This window comes from Colossoma macropomum, unplaced genomic scaffold (genome assembly GCF_904425465.1).
Source record: "Colossoma macropomum unplaced genomic scaffold, Colossoma_macropomum, whole genome shotgun sequence".
Lineage (NCBI taxonomy): Eukaryota > Metazoa > Chordata > Actinopteri > Characiformes > Serrasalmidae > Colossoma > Colossoma macropomum.
In genome coordinates, this window is record NW_023494794.1 from 24,014,635 (window position 1) to 24,030,926 (window position 16,292).

Below are 16,292 nucleotides of genomic sequence, written 5' to 3' on the forward strand. Positions count from 1 at the left end.
TTGTAGCAATAGAAGAACACTTTTTGGTGCTATATAGAACCCTTTTCACAAACGTAGACAACATATTCTCCATCAATCTGAAGAAGACTTTGATCATACACAGGGTTCTTTGAGTGTTCATGGTTCTATATTACTAAAGCACCCTTGAAAAAACATATTTTTTAAGTATGTAGAAGAACCACTTTTGGTTCCCTAAAAAAACATATTGGAAAAAGAGATTTGTGAGTGTGAAAAACCTTTTAAAGGCTTAAAGAACCTTCACATAATGTAAAAGCTCTCTATCAACTGAAGGGTTCTTTCTAGAACCTTTACATTACATGGAGAATCTTTAAACTTTTTAAAGGTTCTTCACCCTCATATGTCTCATTTACATTGAAATGTTCTTAAGAGAACCCGAAGTAACATTGCCCAAAGAACCTGTTTTAGAACTTTTTCAGGAAGGCATTGGTCATGTGTATGGAATTGCGAACACTCAAAGAACCATGGAATGGAACCATGAATGTTTCTTTGAGCAAAGAACCTTTTTCAAAATTTCTCCATTTCACACAAAAAGGGTTCTGCTAATGTTACAAGTTGAACAACCTACCAAGAGTGTAGGCAAAATATATTTAGTTCTCAGAGTGCAGGGTGGTTTTTCATGGGTTCTTCAAGGGTTCTTTCGTAAAGACAATGGTTATAAATAGAACCATGGCAAACAAAGTAGAAAACTGGTTCTGTATGCCACCAAAAAGGTGGTAAAACATTTTTGATGCTATTAAGAACCTTTTTAGGCTAAGAGTGCACAACGGCAATTAGCATAATGGTAATTCATTATTAACCTCCATCACTTGGTCATTAGTCTTGAAGCTCCAGTGCAAAACTAAAGGAGCAACTTTTACACATCAAACATTGGCTGGTTGACTATATTTAATTAATTAGACAACAGTTAATTCATTAGAGTTTCATTAATCGTCAAAATTATGAGTTTTCACCAGAATATTTTTAAGCATGTCTTATTGCAAAAGTAAAGGCACTGTGGAGCTTTGCAGTTCATATCTATAAATAATAACCACCGATGTGATGAAACAACCCCGAAATAGAAAGTGCGAGGTGAGGCAGCGTCCCCGTCCCGAGTCCGTCTGCGGCGCCTCTTTGCTTATGCAGGGATTTTTCAAGGAGAGGAGAGTGGAGCAAAGTGATGTGGCCGAGAAGAAAAAGACGGGCAGAAGACAGGACCTCCAGCGCTCGAGCAAAACCAGAGGAAGAGGAATGTGTCCCTGCGAGCTCTGAGCCCAATGTTGCACGATATTATTCCTGGAGGGGCATCATTTGAGATAAGATAACCAGCAGAGCATTGTAATGAGAAAAAATAGCCGATATATGATTGGGTGTTTACGGTGACGGAGCAGCGCGGGGGTGATTAAGCCCAGGAAACGGAGCTGTGTGTGTGGCTGGGGCCCGCAAGGTCACCTTTCAGCGAATCCGTATGCAAATTTGTGATGATGCAGCAGCCGTTTCAGAGGCATCCATTTAAGATCCGGTTTCACACGAAGCCAAGCGCTCCGAAAGAGGCTCGGTTTAAAAGTGCAGGAATGAAAAGGCGCACCTTTTGACCCACATATAGGCCTGCCAGCTTAGTAATTACACAAAAGGAGGTTGGATGATGCCGAACACGCCTTTTTTTCTCTGGGGGATCCTGCTAGCATGGAGATTTATGCTAGTCTGAGCATGTATGCTAGCGCACAATGCTGTCTTTGTCATCGTGGGAGCACATACTGATCACATAACAGGAGATAAAGATGGGTTTTTGTGTCCTGTATTAAAGCCATGACAACAAAACAACAAAGGCATGTGAAAAGAAAGAGAATGGATAAGAATACAGCACAGCTAAAGCGCTAGCGATGCTAATTTTAGCACACAGGTCACACAGTAACTTTTGATATGGCTGAATTTTCTTAGTTTCTTGGTTTTATTATTATTTGTTATTTATTTATTTACTTTATTTAAAAAATGGCCTTTGTTAGCTAGATGTACAGTCTTTGCAGCAAAGGTTCAATGGCTTATAACAAAAGTCCAACCCATTTTGGTGCTACATAAAACCATTTATTAAAAGATCTTACAAAAAACAATTGGTGGACATGTTTTCATGTTTTCTGCTTTTTTACCAGCAGTTAATGTCAATTTATTAATATACTCATTTAAAACTAAAATACTGACATCTGAAAGACACTAATAAAGTAGAAGAAAATCTATTTTTTCAGAAGTTTTCTCTTTTTTATTTGAAAACTTGTGTAAACATGGAACAAGAAGGCAAAATTTACTCTATTTGTCTTCGTTTACTGAAGGTGGCTTAATTGTAACACCGTGTTACAACTAACCCTGCAGTACGAAGGCTGTACTTAAGCCTAGCCAGTGCTTGCTGTGAGCTTGTCAACTGCTTCAAAATGGTACTATGTTGTAGCAACAAAATAATGATTAAAGTAATATAAGGTTGGATTTTGTAATTTACACAAACAGCCCAGTAACTGAAAAAAAACCTTATGTTGAAAGAAATGACTTACATGCCCTGAAAACAGATCTTTTTAAAACGCTGCTGAATTTTGGTGGGAGACCATGGCTAGGAAGTGTGGTGATGTGGCCAGAAGCCCACGTCGATTGATCCTTTTTAACAACATAAAACATACATATACATACATACATCATCTAAACCGCTTATCCTTCTGGGTCGCGGTGGGGTGCTGGAGCCTATCCCAGCTGTCATTGGGCGGAAGGCAGGATACACCCTGGACAGGTCGCCAGTCCATCACAGGGCAGACAGACAGACATACATATACAATCACACACACATTCACACCTAGGGGCAATTCAGCATGTCCAATTGGCCTGACTGCATGTCTTTGGACTGTGGGAGGAAACCGGAGTACCCGGAGGAAACCCACGCAAACACGGGGAGAACATGCAAACTCCACATAGAAAGGATCCTGGTCGCCCGGCCGGGAATCGAACCCAGGCCCTTCTTGCTGTGACAACGTAAAACATCTGTACTAAATTGTTCCCCACGTTAGGTTGTTTCCCACTCCCACCCAAGTGCTCAGTCCTGGCTTTCCAGTTCTTCCCGTGCTGAAGCACCAGAGGCCCAGACAGGGTGGCTCCCAATGCTGCTCTTCACAGTAAAAGTTCCCCAGCAAAGCAAACCCCAAACAACCCCAAACACACTCCCCCAACACGCTACAGTATAATCGATAATAATGGCCCTAATATTGCTGTGTGGTTCCTGTATCAGTGAGCTGGTGTAAGTGATATAAAATGAAAAAGGAAAAAAAGAATAAAATAAAGGATAATGGGCCTTTAAAATCATCCCACCAGAGTATTCATGCCAGCGGGACACCAGGGTTCACGTCCCTTTACTTTCAAAGGCCCAGAATAGAATTTCATTAAGAGGGCGGCAGGTGAGGAGCGTAATAAGAAACGTGCACAGTGGTGGTCCCATGATGACATCACTTCATCAAACACATTCCTCCAGCCTCAGTTCATTCCCCCCCGAAACAGCAGAGAGACTCGAATCCTTCTGCTCTCAGAACCAAACCACACGTAGAGCACAGAGACATCGGGACTTTAACCGTGGTGCTTCTGGAGAAACTGAACATCTAACAATTACTGTACTACTGCACACTGAGAGAGAGACAGAGAGAGGGAGAGAGAGAGAGGGAGAGAGAGAGAGAGGGAAAAAGAGAGAATGCTGCAAGACACAGGGAGGGAAAGTAAATGAGAATAAGGGAGCGAGAGAGAAAGAGAGAGAGAGTGAGACAGGGGGGGAGTAAATGAGACAGGGAGAGAGAGAAAGAGAGTGAGAGAGAGGGGGAGAGAGAGAAGGAAAGACATAGAGAAGACAAAAGAGAGAATGCAAGACAGAGGGAAGGAAAAAAGGAGAGAAATGCAGAGAGAGAGAGAGAGAGAGAGAGAGAGAGAGAGAAAGGGAAGGAAGGAAAGAGAAAGAGGAAAAAGAGATAGAAAATGCAAGACAGGGAAAGAAACAAAGTGACGAGAGAAGAAATAGAGACAAAAAGAAAGAAAGAGAGAGAAAGAGAGAGAGAGAAAAGAAAAGAAAAAAAAATTAGAAAGTCACAAAGAAAGAGAAAGCAAAATAGCTAGAGGAGAGAGGCTGTGAAAAACTAATAGAGAAAGAAGTAGAAGAGAAAGTAAGAGACAAGAGAAATGAAGAAAGAGAGAGAAAAGCAAGACCGTGAGAGAAGGAGAAAGGCATCAAAAAAGAGAAAGAGTCAGAGAAAGAGACTGAAACAGAGAGAAAGAGAGGGATAGAGAAAGAGAGTGAGAAAGCGAGAGAGAGAGAGAGAGAGAGAGAGAGAGAATGTTTCAAGACAGAGGGAGGGAAGGAAAATGAGAGAAAGGGAGAGAGAGAGGGAGAAAGAGAGACAGAGAGAAGGAGTGAGAATGCAAAAGAAAGAGAAAGAGAGACAGAAAGAGAAAGAGAGGGAAACAGAAAAAGAGCGAGAGAGAGGGAAAGAGAAAGAAAGGGACAAAGAGAGAGAGAGAGAGAGAGAGAGAGAGAGAGAGAGAGAGAGAGAGGGAGAGAGAGACTGTAATTATAAGCTGTGCTCTCTCAGTGGTCAGACAGACGGGAGAATTCCCGCCTAATTTGCAGTTAGACACGTTAACTTTTTAAAAAGACATTTCTTGCTCAGTCCTCTGTAATGGATTTGTTAATTGCTAACGAAGGCATGTTGATCACACTTTACCCCCTTCACATCACACATGTTCTCCTCCGACTAACTCTGACAGCCTGTCACTTGCCAAGAGCGCCGGACTGACACTTTCCCAGTGACAGGACTTTCTGAATGGAGAGTAAAAAAAGAAGCCATTAAAACTCAATTAGAGCCTAAATTTCCTTTGGTCTTTAATGGTATTCTTATTTAATGTGAATGGAGACTGTAGATAAATGACATCTAGTCAAGAACTTAAGGCATAGACTACATCAGCATAGACCTCTGAAGTTATGTTGTTACATCGTTCTGTAGTTGGCATCATGTCCATATTAGGAACATTTCCAACATGGTTACCGTGTGTACATGTTCTTGAATTATGAGGTTACTAAGGAGTCAAAATACAAGCTAAAATCACTGCACATTAAACCAAAATAGTACAAAAAAGCAGAAAAGTATTTTCATTGTCGAAGTACTGTAAAATATTTTTTTATATCACGTCCATTTAAAAAAAATACAGAAACAGAACGTAAATTCACAAAAACAAATGATCACCTAAATTTATTAATGAATTAATTTATTTGTATAGTTGTTACTTACATTATAATGGTAAAATAATGTGTGTCACAGTAACTACTGGAACTAGTGACACTGTTGAATTACAGTAAAAGGCAGAATTTCAAGAAATGTAATGCCTGTAATTTTACAGATTTTTACCATCATTGAAAAAAAACATCATCAATACATTTTTAATAGGTTTTATCTGGCACCTGCTTCTGGGTTGGATAGAAACCAGCAAGCTTTGTCAGCAACACTTTATTTGGATATATTATTACTTTTATTATGTCTCAATAAAACTTTTACCATAGTACTAAAACTGAAACTAAAAATAAGCTGCAAAAAACGTTTTTTTTCTCTATTTTCAGTTTTTGACATCAATTGAAAATGCCTGTTGTCCTTTGCATTGTGTGTACATTTCATGATGAATGTACTAAAAGAAACGGCCCAAAATGATTTGGAAAGAATTCAGCTTCCACTGACTTACATTAAAAGCAAAGTAAGTTTTTTCCTCCTTCCACCATTTATTAGAATATAACTACATATCTATTATTACATACTATATCATAACTACAAAGTATAAAGTATCTACTTATCTAGTATATAAAAGATATAAAAGATATGATCTATAAGTATATATTGGCTTGGCCAGTCAGATTGTAGGATTGTAATCATTTTATATTAGTTATTGGTCACTCTGGCTTAACTAGACTTGTTTAACATGGCTTTTGTGAATAGTAAACTGCTTTTTCAGGTTATCTGAGTTGAAATAGTCTTTTGAGGTTTGTGGCTGGGCAAAATCTTAATCACCTAAAATCTCTATTGATTTGTCTGAGGACTCAGATTTTCTTTTTGTATCTGTCCTTTAATCTGACTGACCATTTAGTGCCCGTCTTTGCGTGTGTGCGTCCATGTGTCCGGCATTCTCTGGAGGCCTCAGATTTAAAGGATTATGCCCATTACAGAAGGGCTTTATCCACAGACGGCTTTCACATAGAGGGGCTGTGCTACTCGTCTAGCCAGAGCCTGGTCTCTCTCCTCGCTTTCTTTTCTGTTCTGTTCTCTGGTGCTCCTCATAATGGGGACAGAAAAAAATGGTCATTCTGCACTGTATTATGTTGATACAGGTTGACTTGTCACATACACCTTGTACTGTTTATGCTTGTCCGCGGGCGATGCAGAGCAGGCCAGTAGTGTGCCACAGTTTCAGCTCGGTGTCACTTTGAATCAGATGACCCTGATAGGAGCTAACGCTAACAACATCAACAACAAAGCCGGACGAGGCAGGGAGGATAGACGCCATGCCCAGTGGAGCATAGATTAAGCCTTGTGCAAAAACAATAGCCACACACTCTGGAAAGTCAAAGGATAAACAGTAAAACTGACCAGGGGACCCTTAAATTGACCTGTCAATACTCTGTCCACAAATACATTCTTTCATAGCTGCTGTTGCTTTGCAGAATGTTCATTCGAGAGCTATTGCGCTTTAATTTTTCATTAGTGTTTATTTTCATTTAGCATTTTAATCTGTTAATCCGTTTTGTTGCCAAACGCCTGGTGGTCAAAGCTGGTGTAACATGCTTCGTGTTAGCCAGACAAAATTAACAGAGTGGAACCTGGGACAATAGAGCAATACTCTAGCAATACTTTAGTAGAATCCTGGGATACCACAGCAATGGCCTAGCAAGGGCCTGGGAACACCTTAGCAGCCACATGGGATAAAAGTGGCCTAGCAAAACCTTAGCAACCACCTGGGCTAACAGAGCAATGGTTTAAAAAAATGTTAGCAACCCCATAGGATAACATAGCAATGGCCTGCGAACACCTTAGCAACCACCTGGGATAACACAGCAATGACCTGCAAACACCTTAGCAACTGCCTGGAATACCATCACAATGGCCTAGCAATACCTTAGCAACCACCTGGGACAACATAGCAATGGTCTAGCAATACCTTAGCAACCACTTGGTATACCATCAGTGGCCTAGCGACACCTTAGCAACCACCTGGGATAACATAGCAATGGCCTAGCAACACCTTAGCAACCACATGGGACAACATCAATGGCCTAGCAACACCTTAGCAACCACCTGGGATAACATAGCAATGGCCTGCAAACACCTTAGCAACCACCTGGGATAACACAGCAATGGCCTGCAAACACCTTAGCAACCACCTGGAATACCATCACAATGGCCTAGCAATGCCTTAGCAACCACCTGGGATAACATAGCTATAACCTAGCAATACCTTGGTATTTCATAGGATGGCATTGTCAAGCCAACTAAAAGTTAATTCACAAACTTCTGTTGCACATTTTATGGCAGCTTATTAATGATTCTAAGGTGTTTATGACCTAATTAATTAATTAATTTGAAGCATTCCCCAATCCTAATCAAGTGGTTCCAACAGTTCAAACATAGTTTTTCAATCACTCCTTACCTTTGGATCTAAAGATTTCCACTTCTATTTGTATCTGTTCATTGCTAACACTAAGTAGCCTGTGTTGTGCTATAATGTTGAGCTAGCTAGCAACAGAGAAGGCTGGAGAACTTTCTTTATAGCTTCAACTAGACGTTTATCCCCAAGAAACTAGATAAAAAGAACTAAATAATCTTTTTTTTTGCCTCAAGCGACATCAATAAACCTTTCACATGCCTGTAAAATAAGTGTTAGATTAGTTATTGAACTGCTACTTGATCCAAAAAGAATGTCTCACAAACCTGGTTTCCATTAGACAATACAATATTTGAGTGTTCCAGGAAAGAAATAAGTATCATTTCTTCAAACCATCTTCTTTGTGCAAGTTCAAATAAGCTTTGTATTAGTGGTGGTGGTGGTGGTGGAGTGAGTGTGTAGGTGTGAGAAGCACCCCAGCTATCAAAAATATGCTCAGCGATCCATGATCCCTGATATGGCTTTGTAAATTAACTATAATGAGAATCGTTTTTAATTAGATGACTTTGTCTGACGGCTGAGCGCCTTTACTTTAGAATGAAACCGAGGTGGTTCTGCTGTGGTCTGACAGGAATTTGCTCTGGGAAAGTACAGAAAAAAGAGCATCTGGTTTGATAAATGTCAAGGTTTTTAGCTCTTTCCTTTCAGACGATTATAAGCGGCATCCTCCGAGACGGCGATGGTCAGCCCTTAATTGAGGAAGCGGCGGAAAGTCATTCTGTCAGGATCCTCCCCGTGAAAGTAAATGCTAAACAGAGACTAGCATAACGTTTGAATGATCTCATTAACCCACTGACTAAAAGTTTGGTTAGCAACTCGAGCTCCAGCTCCGTGAAGAAGTCAAGCTGTTTGAAGAAAAGGCCATTAGCACTTCACCTTTTTCTAAGAGGAAATAAAGTCTCTAAAGGTCCTTAAAAGGTAAAGGCTGCTTTGAAGCCAGTGGGGCCCGTCATGCTGAATGTGAAAGCGGGCACTTAGAAACTTGTGTTTTGAAAGCTCTCTAGAGTCGTAAGGAAGGCTCTGTTCACCTTCATCATAAAGCACAGACGTGAACAGCATGATTTACAAGGAACGGTTGGCTCCTTTGGCTTCACATGCCAGTAACACGGAGTTATCATTCATATTAATGAGGATCAACATCAATTCGGCTAACGAAACACATCTAAACTACGCCGTACTACCGTTTATACTTATACACTCTGCTCATCAGAAGTTTGGGTACAGTTTGCTCACAGTTAGGCCTTATTCACGTCTGCATGGTGTGAGCATCGCGGCAGCGTGAGCACTACAGCTTGAACGTACTGGCCTTTCATACGTACAGAGTTTGTGCAGAGCAGAACAGTAAGAAAGATATACAGACATCCTTGTTTCCAGACAGATAAATGGTCACATCAGTCACTCTGCCAACATTATATATATATAAATATAATTTATAAAAGTGCACGGTACGTTTGTTTGCCCTCGACAGCATTCTGACCTGTGATTAGGCAAAATTTCCACGCCTGGTAGATCAACTGGGAAATCTGTTTGCAGCACGAAATGTTTGAGTGAGTATTTCGGCATGAATTATTTTCAATTTAAAGAAAATTTTGCCGCGAAAAAATTTGGGCCCTGTTCTGTTGTCTAAATACCGCGCCGTTTCAGTGCGGCATCTGGGACGTTCTGTGTTGCCCTGCGATGGACTGGCGACCTGTCCAGGGTGTATCCTGCGTTCCGCCCAATGACAGCTGGGATAGGCTCCAGCACCCCACCGTGACCCAGAAGGATAAGCGGTTTAGATGATGGATGGATGGATGGATAGTATCTGTGTAGTATAGACGCAGAACTCAGAGTTGAAGACACTTTCCCAACTTTCCAAGAAGGAATTTCCAGTTGAGGGGGTGATTTCTTTTGGCCCAAAGCTAGCTTAAACACCTGAAATTTATTCATGCTGATAGGTGATGACATCACAACAAAGAACTACAATGCATGGCTTGAGATTTATTCCCAATCTAGCACTGGTCACTACACACTAATATTTAGACGTGTGATATTGTTTGCTTGTAAGTAAGTCTATTTAGGCATTAATGTGTTGAAAACCAGTAACGACATGCTGAATTAGAATTATAAATTGATCAAAGTTAACATGTTTTAAGACATTAATATCTAACTAATTAATTAATAACTCATTAATGTAAAAAATTATTAACACCACTCATTTTTAAATGCTGTAATGCTACATTTTTCTAGTTGGATCGTTTGAACAATAGTGCAGGCTAAGGCATGTTGTGTCAATATAATCTGAAATTGTAGCTCTCTCTTTCACTTAAAATGACATTTAGATCACTTTTAAAGGGAAATCTTTAGCACCTTTAGCAGACTACAGCTGACAGTGCTTGTGGAAGAACTATGAATAAATCAACAAGCAGCAAACTAACAAAACCGACACCTTGGTGGAGCTTCAGTTCCCCTCAAGAGCCTCCACCGTAACAAGCTATATGAACAAGAGCGAGAGGCTACAATCACGTAGAGTTGAACTACTGACTATCTAAATATAATATAGACACTCATCGGTTGGAACCTGGAGACAGCGTTGCTCTGACTTGATGCTGGTGATGAAAATTAGAAACTGTTCACTCTATTGAAAATCACATGATTTGCCCTCATAGTCTATTTACATTCCAGTACTACTGATGTTCTATAAGACTTGTAGCTCCTCCCACAGTCCGTCCTTATCAGATGTGGTTGTGTTTGTGTGTCTGTAGGTGACGGAGACGCGAACCGGCCCTCTCGGCTGCAGCACCTACGACAACCTGGACTCTGTCAGCTCCGTACTCCTCCAAAGCCCAGAGAGCAAACTCCACCTGCAAGGTAGGCGGGAGTCCATCTAGACATCTTACTTCTTCTAATGGGTTTTATCGCTTGGGTCTGAGTTGCTAGTTTTTTTTAAAAAACTCTTTTTATACACATTGATTATTTTATCAGAAACACCTACTTTATAGGTTCACATTCTTAAAAAAAAGATGGTTCTTCAAAGGGTTCTTTAGTAAAGACAGTGGTTTTATACAGAACCATGAACACACAAAGAACCATTTAGGTTGATGGAGAATGTTTTGTAGATGGTTCTATATAAAAAGTTTTTGAAAACTGTTCTACAAAGCACCAAGAAGGTTATGATGTCAAGCTTGTATACAATGGTAAAACTCTTTTGGGTGCTATGTAGAACCATTGCCTTTACAAAAGAACCCTTGAAGAAACATCTTTTTAAAGAGTGCACTATATAGGCTTTCAAATACTACATACAGTCCATCTGTTGTTGTAAAATTGATCAGACCCCGTTGACCCCATTTCATCAGTGGAAAGGGGTCACAAAAGGTCCACCACTGATCAGATATTATTTGGGTTGTAGATCATTCTCTTGTGTTTTGTCGTGAGAAACTGACCATTGATTAAGGACTAAAAGAAAGCTAACACCAAACTAGAAACCAGCAGCAAAGGCTAGACCACTACCTAAATCAGATGCTATGATGTTTCAAAATTGTTTTTCTAAAAACAGTAAAAATTTTCATGTAATTAATTGAATGTATATTTGGAATTATCTTAAAGACGTTTACATCTAAAGGCCTGCACTTATGATCTTTTTTTGTCTTTGAAGACAAATATAAAGCAGTACAGTTGATGCCTCTACATCAGTTTCCTTCTTACTTTCCAAAGAAGTAGTTTTCATTTTGAACTTGATTGACATTATAAGTTTGGACCACGATTATATATGAATATTATCACATTCACACATTTGTGAAAGGTCTTGGTTAATGTGTTTAGAGCTAGTCATTATTGTTTGTAGTCGAGTTCTATTCATTCATATTTCACATATCGTCGCTGTCCGAAGAAAAACAGGTATCTCCAAAATAGTAACTTTACAGGAGAGGGCAAAAATGTTCTTTACTTTCAATGTAAGTTAATGGAAAAATATTTTATTCTAAGCAATTTTGGAGCATTTCTATTGGTTCAATCATCATGAAATTTTCACACAATGTAAAGAACATCAGCTGAACTCAAATGATGCAGAAAAGTAATAATCACAAAAAAATGGAGATACATGTTTCTCATTGGACAGCGACGGTATGCTATGACGAGATAGATAGATAGATCAGTCAGATCAGTGATATGAAGCACCCCTCCTTTGTATCACCAAAATCTTCTTATAGCACCCCCTTGTGTTCAGCCTGGTCAATGTGAGTGCACAAGTGAGTGATTTACAAGCTAGGTCAATGAAGAGCTTCCCATTAAACCTTTATGAGTGGGAATATCCAAATTTTCAATTGATACTTTATGCTAGTTCAAAATTTGCCCTGAAATTCAAGAGCATGCAGGAGTAACATTCGGTGAAATAAGTGGCTGGGTGGGTATTTAATTGCTCTAGCCCCTCACCATGAGGCAGAGATAAGTATTTGACAGTTAGCACTGCGCTACAATAGTGAGAAAAGAGACACAGCACGGGAGGAAACCAATTTATCAGGCAAGTGTGCAGTAATTGTGCTCTTGCTAGATGTATCATCTACTCCAACGGCCGCTGTCTGTCAGATTAAAAGAGGACTAAAAAAACAGACACAACTGCAGTTTTAGTCTCCTCTTGTATTGCTTTCAGCTCCCGCAGAGCCGGGCATGAAAAGTCTCGGTGTTTGGGTTTGGAGAACCAACGTGAAAATCCCACTATTCAGATGCTTCCCAGAGACGTGACTTCATCCTTCTTTCCCCGAAGAGATCATTATGTCTGTATGGATTTGGGTAATTACTTTGTCTGTCAAATATACTTTCAAGTTTCTTCGCTTCATAGCTCAGTTGAGATCTTCAGGTATTTAAGATTTTATTCACACGCACACCTGCTGTATTGACATTGGTGCTTCGGAGAAGAAAATCGCTGTCTAGCCGCCGTGATAAAGCAGAGCCATCTGCGGACTTTGTTCTCCAGCTAGCTAAGGGGTTATCTAAAGAGAAATGAAGGTTGAAATTAGCATTCCGCTTCACCTGTGGAGGTGGCGCCGCTCCAGGTTACGTCAGTAAGGAGCGCACACATGGAGCAGCTGTTGTATTGAAAGATGCTAATGTCCTCCATTATGTTCTCCATGTACGTTCTTGGTGAGGACACATGTTTTGGCTATTTCTCGAAACATGCTGCACTTTTTACATTGACGAAGTACAAAAAAGGGGGGGAAGAAGAGAGGAGACAAATTCACAGGGCTGTTAGCAAGCCAACTTTATCCATCTTTTATCTGGCCCTCATCTCTTATCTTTCAGTATTCTCTCTGAAAGTTTTCCCCGAGCTATGGAACAGCTGGTGGGAAGAAGCCTTTGATGCTAACAGTCATTAGGCCTCCTTTAAAACGTTATAAACAAACTATGACAATGCATGTCATCTCACGCTAGTCAGTGGTCATATAGATTAGCCATCTGGCCTGTCTAAGACATAAAAGTGATGCAAATTGTTTATACATATGTTGCTATAATTATGAGAGCGGATCCTTTTTGTGCTCTTTGAACTTTGAAGGCCACCAGCGGAAAAGAAAGAACGAGAATGAGAATAATAAAGAGGTCACAATAAGTGTTTGGGACCTTGTTAGCATGTGGGAACTTTTAGCAAAACTTTGGACATTGACAGCTTTTTTATGCTTTGATTTGAAGAATCTAGACACTTGGATTAACCTCTGAAATGCCAAACGTTTATTCAACACTTCTATATCTGAGGAATAACTCAGCCAGTTTGCATTGTAGTCCATGTAAATGTTGTATAATAAGCATGTAATAAAATGTGTGGGATTTTAAGGGTGGGTGACATGATTATACAGTCGTATGCCAAAGTTTGGTTAAATGACCTCTACAGAAAACACAATTCTGCACATTTTAATGCACAGTTGCTCTTTTTTGCTGATTTTAAACATATTGGGGAAAAATAAAAACATGAAATGTGTCCTGTGCAGAAGTTATGGCACATTTTAGATTTTCTAATATATTATATTTAGCAAATAAATAGAAATTGTGCACTAAAATCTTGCAAAAAATAATGCCATACTCATGAGTGTTCTTTGTAGAGGGTGTGCTAACTTATTTATATTTCAAAAATCGATAAAGCATGTCACCTGACCTCCAGTATTCAGATTTTTGACTCTATTAGTGCTGCAATATCATGATAAAAGTTAACAGAGAAAACATCAGCAAATTCAAAAACAGTTCTGATTATACAGTGTTTAGTTTTATGATTTTATGAGGTTAAATTGTGACAGATTATCTTTCACATATTAATAGTGTTTACACGCTTCCGTTTCTTGGAAAAGGGCCTATTGCCTCTTACTACATGAAGTATTTTTTTAGTTTGATCTGATGAGACATTTTTACAGAGCAGTTCACTTTCGGTTTTGTGCATCATATTTCCATCAAAGTATATTCCGTCAATGTTACTGAAGAAGAACATGCGTAGTTCAGCTGAGGGAGCTCCTCCAAACCAGGCACAGATTGTATTTTATGGCTAAAGGGCAGGTTTATGGACACAGCTTGTATCTAGCACAGCATAGGGCACCATCTGTAATCCACAGCTGAAAGTAAATGGCAGGTATCCTCTTATTCTCTGAATCAGCGCCTCAGCTCAGCAGCTCCTCCTTTAGGTGAAGGGTTCCTGCACTGATGCTGCAGCAGCACTGTTTTCCACTCCATCAGTTTTCTCCCGTAGCTTGAAGTTAAATATGATTACTCAAAAGACAGACATTATTTCAATCTCACTGTTTTCGCTGTTAACTCATAAGCATTCCAATAAAAATGCTGCCACCGTTGTGGCTGACGAAGAGACTATATCAGTGAAACAATGAACTTTGGCTGAGTTTAGACTCCTTGTAGTCATTGGTATTGTACACTCTTAAAAAGATGATTCTTCAAGGGTTCTTTAGTAAAGGGAATGAGTCTTTTTAGAGCCATGAGCTCTGTATAGAACCATTTCATGCTAAAATGGTTCTTTTCATGGTGAATTTTTTCTTCAGATTGATGGAGAGTGTGTTATATATGAGTCTATATAGAACCTTTTTGAAAATGTTCAATATAGCACCAAAAAGGGTTCTGCTATTGGTACAAGAACGATTTTTCGTGCTGTATTGAACCGTTTTAGAATTATTTATATAGAAAATGATTCTATATAGCACCAACATGATTATTCTTTGCATGAACCATTACAAGAACCCTTGCTGGCGCTATGTAGAACCATATACAAGACATTCCCATCAATCTGAAGAACCATTTCACCATACAAAGAGCCTTTTAAGCATGAAGCGCTTCTACATTCTTAGAAATAAAGGTACTAAACTGTCACTGGGGTGGTAACCTCAACGGTACATCTCAGTACCTTTAGGCAGGGAACATAACTGTACCATAATCCATTGAAATGAAGTTGTATTGACTCCACACACCCCGTCTCGTCTCCAGGCTTTTTATTTTATTGTTCTGTTTTAAAACATTAGACTATGAAAAAGTACAAATATGTACTTTTAACCTGGGAAAAATTTATTTAAGGTGCACAATTGGACCTTAAAACCACTGTTGTACCTTTGAGGTACATTTACATTGTTTGTACCTTGATAAACGAAAAACATGTACCTGCACAGAACCTTCACTTCTAACAGTGTATATAGAACTCATAGTTTTAAAGCTCTTGAAGAGTGTAGCGGTTTGAATACCATAATATTTAAAATTTTTAAGGCTGCTAATGTTAACGCTGGGCTTTGGAATATTAGAAAGTAATAGAAAGTACTAAGCTCTGCGTTGTTGACAAGAGCTTATTCTTGGCAGCATTAATAAAATAAAGACGTTAAAAGAAAAAAGGGACTGCTTTCTCTAAATGAGCACATACATGTACTGTCAAAGGTACAACAGCGGTTTTAAGGTCCAATTGTGAACCTTAAATACGTCTTTCCAGGTGAAAAGTTCATATTTGTATCTTTTCATAACCAAATGTATTAAAACAGAACAATAAAATAAAAACCCGGGAGACGAGACGGGGTGTGTGGAGTCAGTACAACTTCAATAAAGGTACTGAGACCTACCTGTGAGGGTACCACCCCAGTGACAAGAGTGGTGCTGCCCCAGTGACAGTTTCACACCTTTATTTCTGAGAGTGTAGTAACAAGTAACTAGTTGGACATCAGCCCGAACTCAATCGAAACCACTCAGTTTGAGGCTCTTCTATGGCATCTCTCCAAAGAAGCCTTCTTGACACCTATTTGAATCAGTACTGTTAAGCTGGTGCATTTTGGCCACTGCAGTTGTCCATGAACCTCAAAAAAACAAAAACATAAAACAAACAAACAAAAAACCCTCAAATAGCTGGAGTGCTGTGCTTTTGCTAGCCATATTGTTCTTATCCGCATTTTAGCCTCGTTCTGACTGTAAGGGTGGGTTACTGTTAGTCAAGTAGATGTCAGGGGGTCTACTCAGTTGTCAGTTTAGCATCATTTCTGCTGACTGTATGACCCTCACTTCTTTCCCCTGATGTATTCTGGCCATGTTCATATTCACTGGTGCGCCTCTGGGGCCAAACCCAGGAATAGAGTCCTACC

The 16,292-nt window shown here is 39.6% G+C and overlaps 1 protein-coding gene across 1 annotated transcript in view; it reads left to right on the plus strand.

The window, feature by feature from the left end:
- Positions 1-16,292, plus strand: part of brinp1 (bone morphogenetic protein/retinoic acid inducible neural-specific 1) — a 155,684-nt gene that overhangs the window by 81,421 nt on the left and 57,971 nt on the right. The window contains exon 4 of the mRNA XM_036580661.1: positions 10,461-10,566. Coding sequence (XP_036436554.1) covers positions 10,461-10,566 — 106 coding nt within the window. The remainder of the gene's footprint in view (positions 1-10,460; positions 10,567-16,292) is intronic.